This window comes from Capra hircus, chromosome 19 (genome assembly GCF_001704415.2).
Source record: "Capra hircus breed San Clemente chromosome 19, ASM170441v1, whole genome shotgun sequence".
Classification (NCBI taxonomy): Eukaryota; Metazoa; Chordata; class Mammalia; order Artiodactyla; family Bovidae; genus Capra; species Capra hircus.
The window spans coordinates 54,767,549-54,772,887 of record NC_030826.1 but is presented as its reverse complement, the minus strand read 5'-3'; the positions used below and the strand labels follow the sequence as shown (position 1 = coordinate 54,772,887).

Here is a 5,339-nt window from a genome sequence, read left to right as displayed (position 1 = left end):
GGACTATAGGTGCTGTCTCCGCACTGCACAGATAGAGGCGCTAAGGCCTGGCTGCAGGGGACCCCCCCACCCCCAGGGCTGCCTCTCAGTCCTTGTCTCTGGGGACACAGAGGTCATGAGGAGGGCATCAGCTGGCACTCTGCAGGCCTTTGGTACCCCCTGTCTTCCTCCCAGCCATTTCCCCTTGGCAGTGAAGCCCCCCAAAATACTGACCCCCACTTTCCCCCAAACAAATTTGCAAGCAGGTCCATTTAAAATTTTTTAAAAGCTTTATTTTTAAAAATGTTTTACTGTAAATAACTTTTCATGAAAAAGTTAAGTTGCCTCACGGGGCAGGAGGGTGGATGTGGGACACAGCCTAAGGGGCTCAGGGTGGAGCAAGGCACTCCCCTGCACAAGCACAGGCAGGGGGCGTGGGGCGATCCCCGGTTTCCTGGTCCCAGTGGTTCTAGCAAGCACCACGTCGTCCCTCCCGGTTAAGCCTCAGCTATAGCTACACTCACTACATTAGTCTTTCTGTCCCCCCTTCCCTCTGCAGCTTGGCTGCTCCTGTCCCCAACCCCACAGAAACCCAACTCCTCGCTGCTCTCAGCCTCAAGTTGGGCTCAAAGATTAGGGATTTATACCTCTAGAGATGGGGCCAGAAGACCCCAGGGGCCATAGAAAATCTCCTGGCTCCACCCAGCACCCGGATCTCGGTTCAGTCTCCTCTCTTTGCCCCCCTTCCCCAGCTCCGCCCCATGTACTGCCGGCCGGCCCCAGGGAAGCTTGGCCGGGAGAGGCCTCTAGGGGGTTAATTTGCAGTCACCTAATTAGCATTTGTTGTACCTGGGAACTTTCTCTGGATAGAGACCTGGGGAGGAGAGCTGGAGAAGGAGAAGTCTTGAGGCTAAGATGCTCTGGGTCAGACCCTGTACTGTGGCTTCCAGCTTGGGCAGGGACCCTCCAAGCTGCAGCTCTCAAAGTGAAGGGGCCCGAGTGTGTCCCTGGGGCCAGGAAGAAGTGGATCAATGAAACACTGTGTGTATGGGGGGTTGGGGAGGGCAGGCAGCAATTCTGGTCCTAGGTCCCAGTTCTCAGCCTCCTGGGCTGGAATCTGAAGATGGCCTGGGCTGGGAGCCCTGTGTCCTTGTGGGGTCAGCCTTGGGAGACCTGGCCCAGCCCCTGCCTGGGCAGTAGGGTTTCCATAGGCCTGCACTGGGGGGCAGTCTGGGCCCAGACGTGGGCGCTGTCCGGAGGGGGAGGGGCAGGGCCTGGTTTCTTACAAGAAGGCACCCACGCTGGCCCAGTCGTGCAGGTCAGTGGCCAGGGTGGCATCTCCGGCCTCAAAGAGGGGCTCCGGGGGGAGGCAGCTACTGCCGCTCTCGTCCCAAGGGTGCTGCAGGAAGGACGTGGCCAGGAAGGTCTCGTCGAAGTCCAGGCTGTCGGCAGCCTGCTCCACTGAAGCCCCCCAGGTGGCTGGGCAGTCGATGTGGCGGCCGTGGACGGTGAGGTCCACGTCCCCATGTGAGGCGGGGCTCAGTGGCGGGCTCAGCTCCAGGGTCTCCAGCGAGCCCAGCTCCCCGCCCAGAGTGCCAGCGTCGAAGATGGCCTCCCAGTCAAAGTTGCCCTTGAGGGGTTCCAGCTCGCCCTGCTCCTCCTGGGTGAGCAGCAGGGTGCTGGGGGGCCGAGGGACCTTGGCCACCCGCTTGGGCAGTGGCTGTTTGCGCTTATGCCCGAGCCTGCCCTCGCCTGCGCCCCAGCCCGCCTCCCCAGTGGCCTCCTCGAACTCCCGCAGCAGCTGTTGGGCCTCGGTGTTCACGGTCAGCGGCCCGGCCCATGGGGCGGCGCTGGGCTCTTGTGCGGCCTGGCGGGCGAAGGCTGGGTGGATGTGGACCGGGGGCAGCCGCCGCTTCTTGAAGGCCCCGCTCAGCAGCCGCTCTGCATACTGGGGGTCGATGCGCCAGAAGCCCCCCTTGCCAGGCTCGTCCTTCTCCCGAGGCACCTTGATGAAGCACTTGTTCAGGGACAAGTTGTGGCGGATGGAATTCTGGACACAGGGAGAGAGAAGAGGAGGGTGGGTGAGTGGGCAGGGTCGAAGATGGGGGCCACTCAGGGCCAGTCCCCCCCACCAGCTTCTCTCCAATGGGGGCCGCTGGGAGGGATGGAGGGCGGCAGAGGCGCTGCTCAGACCAGGAGGCTTTGGGACACCAGCCACGGGGCACGGGGAGCCGGGAGTGCTGTCGGGGGCTTTTGTTCCCTGTTGCCAGGATATCTGCCTGCTCAGTCATCCGAGCCCTGAGCCGCAGGATGGCTCTCAGTGCCACCCTGTCCTGCCCTCCCTCCCCTCCCCTGCCGCTTGCGGCCTCTGGCCAAAGGCCTCGGCTCCCCCAGGGCCTGGACGGCCATCTCTCTCTGCCTGGGCCTGGCTGGCCTTCTCTGTTTGTGAAGTGAGTGAGTGGGTGAGAGTGTGTGTATGTGTGTGTGTGGGGGTGGAATCTGATGATTTTCCTTGTCTGTAGAGCCGGCCGCTAGCCTGGGCCCTCACTCCCCCGCCACCCCCAACACCCCCCCTCCTCCCATTCCAGGCTCTGAGGCCTCGGTTGATTATTACCCGGCCAAGAGGGCCAAGGGCATAGCACTCATTCCTGGGGCCTCTCAGGCTTGGGGTAGGGTGGCGGGGGTCTCTGGTTTCTCACTAAGGTTACAAATGGTACTGCCCCCAGGTCAGAGCCCAGGCAAATGTGGAACAGCTTGGAACTGTGATCCTGCGGCCTGTGACACAGGGAGTGATCTGCGCATCCTGGGTCTCTGTCTCCAAGAAGCAGAGGATCGAAGATGCTGATGGTCAAATATGCTCAGGGCAAAGTGTCCCCAGCCTCCCACCACTACCCTGCTTAGTTCATGCCTGGGTGCACAGTCCCAACCACGCTGGGGAACAGGGATCTGGGGCTTGGATGGTGGGGCCGGCAGGTGGGTAGTGCCCCCTGGCAAGACTGAGATGTTTACACGGCGGCCTGGGCCCCTTGGCTGCTCTGTGCCAGGTTCTGGAGACCTGGAACATGAAGCCAGTGTGGGAGGCACAGCCCCTGTGGAAAGCACCTGGCTCAGGTAATTGTCCCCCTAGGGAGGTTGATGAGAAGGGTGGGGAGGGGAGTGGTGGCAGGAAACCGGGGAGGGTTTGGGGTGGGGGCTGGGACAACAGCTTTAGGAAGGCCCCACAGCCCTTCCACGGGGGCACAGCTGGCCTTCACACCCCAGAGCACAGCCCCTCTCGCCTCCCCGTGCTCCTCCAGCCAACCGAAACCAGGCAGGATGAAGAGCCTGTTTCCCATTCCAGTCCGGCCCTGACAAACTGGCCTGGAGCAGGGTCGTGTCTAGGAATTCTAGGACTTGGGACAAAAATGTGTCCCTCAGTCCATCAACCTCCCTCTAGGGGGCCAGTGTCCACACATAGTTTAGCCCTGGTCTTTGGACTGGGCCTGCTGGATGGGTGACAAGTTCTTTCCACTTGAACCTCAAATTCAACACCCCTAAAGCCCTGTGAACATCCGCCCTCCTTCCTCTCTGAAGTCACAGTGGGGGCAGTTCCAAGCACTGGGCTCCCTAGAGGTCCTTCCTCGACGGCCTTCCTCCCTCGGGCCCTGGCTTGACGCGCCTGCGGATCTAGATCCGCGATGCGAGTCCAGCCTGCGAGAGCGTGGGCCGGGCTGGAGGGCCTCCCTACCTGCCAAGTCGGATCAGCGTGGCGGAAGTAGCAGAAGTTGTCCGTGATCCACTTGTAGATGGCCGACAGGGTGATCTTGGTGGCCTTGCTGGCCTGCATGGCCATGCAGATGAGCGTGGCGTACGAGTAGGGCGGCTTCACGTGCGGGTTGGTGGCGTAGTCCACGTCGTCGGGAGGCGGGGCCTGCAGCCCCGGGGGCGCGCTCCGCGACGTGCACGACGACGTGGGCTTGCCGGGTGTGTGCGGCTGCCCCAGGCAGGCGGGGTCGGCCGCCAGGGGAGACCCCGGCGCGGCCGAGCCTGGCACCTGGTGGTAGCCGTGGGGGTCGGTGCCCCCTGAGGGCAGGGCGGGAGCCTTGGCGTTGAGAATAGAGAATTCCTGCAGCCACTGCAGGCTGGTCAGGCTGTCATCCAGAGCGTCGGGCTCCTCCAGGCCGCCCTCCGGCCCGGGCTCCTCCGCCGCCCCTACCCCCGAGAGGCGTAGCCAGCTCTCCGCCATATCTGCGGGGACTCTCCGAGGGGGCGGTCAACATCCACGAGCCGAGCCGATGGTGGCCGGCCGAGCTCTCTGGCCCGCTGACGCCCGCGGCTCGAGTTACACAGTCTCCCGGAAGAGCGCTTCCATCCCGCGACCCGGGGGTCGCTTCCTCCGAATTGAATGAGGTGCCTGCAGGGACCGTAACGGGAACTGAGCCCTCTTCCCCCACCCTCGACGAGAGAGTGTGCGCAAGGAGCGGGGGCCTCCTCTAAAATCGTCCCCGCAGCTGGGGAGGATCTTTTACTGCCTTGGTCTGGGAAACAGAAGCTGTGCCCCGTGGTCCAACCTCCGCAGGGTCCGCCTGGCTCTTCCTCTTTGATGTTTTAGAGGAGACTTAATTAGCCAAACGAGGGAAGAGTGTAAGGGACATCCGAAGCCATTCTCTTCTCCCCAAGAGTGGGAAATCAACCCCCCTCCCCTCCCTCCATAACAAATGGAAATGGGGCGAGGGAGCCCAGGAGGGCAGTATCTTTGAAAAGGGCTATTAGGATGAGGGAGCAAGGGGAAGGAAGGAAGGAAACAGGATAGAGAGTTATAGGGGCGTGGGAAGTGAGTGTCCCCCAAACTTCTCTGATGTCGTCCCTCGGGCCCGCCACTTCCGTCGGGGAAGGATGGGAGAGCGGGCTGCTACCGACGCCCTCCCTTTCCGCGGCCGGAAGACCACCCCGTCCCTTACCTGGCTCAGAGCGCAGCACGGGCCAAAGGAATGTTCTGGAAGAAGTTCCTCCCACCCCCTGCGGCTCTCTGACACCCCACCCCCAGGTCGATGGCCCAGCCAGCAGTCCTTGTCGCCCCTACGCCCGACGGCGCCTCTCTGAACGCCAGAGGCCGGGGGACCGGCATTAAGTAGCAGCTCCGAAGGCTTCTCCTGCTGCCATGGCGACGCTCCGCCCCTATAAACAGCTTCCGCTTCTGCCATTGGTCAGTGTGTCTCCAAGGGGACCGCGGGTTCTTAACACTCTCTCTGGCGGTAACTCTCTTCGAACTCCCTCCTCCTGCCGCCTTCTCCCGCGCCACGCAGCCCCCTACCCGCCACCCGGTCCCGGCTCCAAACATTCCCGCGCAAGGGCCCCGCGCAGGGTTCGGAGAAGCGCGC

General features: G+C 62.8%; 1 protein-coding gene across 1 annotated transcript; it reads right to left on the bottom strand.

Moving 5' to 3' along the window:
• FOXJ1 (forkhead box J1) lies at positions 259-5,113 on the bottom strand. The gene is made up of 3 exons (XM_018063759.1): positions 4,920-5,113; positions 3,707-4,372; positions 259-2,029 (listed from the first exon to the last, which is right to left on the bottom strand). Exons 2-3 carry the CDS (start codon positions 4,202-4,204, stop codon positions 1,262-1,264), a joined length of 1,266 nt encoding a protein of 421 aa, XP_017919248.1. The 5' UTR covers positions 4,205-4,372; positions 4,920-5,113; the 3' UTR covers positions 259-1,261.

Coding starts and splice junctions, on each gene's coding strand:
- FOXJ1 (XM_018063759.1), bottom strand. CDS start 4,204: ATGGCGGAGAGCTGGCTACGCCTCTCGGGGGTAGGGGCGGCGGAGGAG. Junction 2,030..3,706: donor ACGCTGATCCGACTTGGCAG/GTAGGGAGGCCC, acceptor CCCTGTGTCCAG/AATTCCATCCGCCACAACTT.